General features: G+C 56.7%; 1 protein-coding gene across 1 annotated transcript in view; it reads right to left on the reverse strand.

Moving 5' to 3' along the window:
• The window catches only part of F2 (coagulation factor II (thrombin)), a gene marked incomplete at its 3' end in the record, with an annotated part of 11336 nt that overhangs the window by 2353 nt on the left and 7840 nt on the right, over window positions 1-1143 (reverse strand). The window contains exons 10-11 of the mRNA XM_008587884.1: window positions 801-968; window positions 119-292 (exon numbers count right to left, since the gene is read on the reverse strand). Of these exons, the coding sequence (XP_008586106.1) occupies window positions 119-292; window positions 801-968 (342 nt within the window). The remainder of the gene's footprint in view (window positions 1-118; window positions 293-800; window positions 969-1143) is intronic.

Consider the following 1143-nt stretch of genomic DNA (forward strand, 5'->3'; position numbering starts at 1 on the left):
CTCCAAGAGACTGAGGCCTGGAAATTGGAAGGAGCTTCTGCAAGGCTACACAGTGTCAGAGCCAGGCCCAGAACTCAGCCTATGCCCCTCTCCGCTAGTGGCCCTCTGGCTGTCCCACCTGGCCACTGTCTCCTTGTCAGGCAGGCACACAGGGTGAATGTAGTCGCTGAAGGCGATGGGCTTCTTGAGCTTCAGCAGAGCGATGTCTCGGTCCAGGTTGTCCCGCCAGTTGTACTTGGGGTGGATGTAGATCTCTTCCAGCATGGAGATCTTCTCAATGTTTCGCTCATACCTGGGCAGACCCCAATAAAGAAATGGAAAAGCTGCAGGCTCATGCAGTGAGGGGTAGCTGGTTCCGAAAGGAAACTAACTACCTGCCCTCAGGATCTGGAGTAAAAGTGACCAGCAGTCCCCCAGTGAAAGGACGTCTGGCTTCTGCCTTGGCAGCCCCCTGGCAGCTTCTTCCAGGGCTTTGGAGTCAGACAATACAGGCAGACAGGGACAGGGCACAGGTGGCATGCTCTGTTCCAAAGAGTCTTAATTTTCAGAGATGCCCACTGAGGCCATGTCCTGGTGTCTGGAGGGGAACTGGGGCCAGACCAGGATTTCGTTCTCTGTCCCCAGCTCCAAGTCTCAGTCAGAACATGGCCAAATGGACTTCCCAGTGGGGACTGCTGGGATATCATATTGTGGGGAATGTACAGACATATCCCACACACCCCAGAACCACAGGAGCCCCTCATGGTCACTCTGGAGGACTCAGACTCCTTCCAGACACCCATGGGCCACTGGTTCTGTACCTGGTGCGTGAGTGCTTGCCAATGCGCACCAGAAGGTCGTTCACAGTGAAATTCTTGGCCCAGGGTGGGTACAGGAGGCAGTGGGCAGCCGTGAGGACCCAGCGGTCACTGATGAGGGTGGCCCCGCACAACAGCTCTTGGGGACTCTTCCGGAAAAGCATCACCTGCCTGGAAGGGGGATCAGGAAGCATTAGGAGCTGGGGCACTGCCTCTCCACCAGCCCTACAAGTAGAAAGTCCCGGTTTTAAGAACTATCTGGACAGACCTGCTTCCTGAGCCCAGATCCCAGCTTGGCCTGGCCGTCTTTGGGGACTGGGGCCTCCTGCTTTTTGCACCCCCCGCC

The sequence above is a fragment of the Galeopterus variegatus genome, unplaced genomic scaffold (assembly GCF_000696425.1).
Source record: "Galeopterus variegatus unplaced genomic scaffold, G_variegatus-3.0.2 Scaffold4577, whole genome shotgun sequence".
Taxonomy (NCBI): domain Eukaryota; kingdom Metazoa; phylum Chordata; class Mammalia; order Dermoptera; family Cynocephalidae; genus Galeopterus; species Galeopterus variegatus.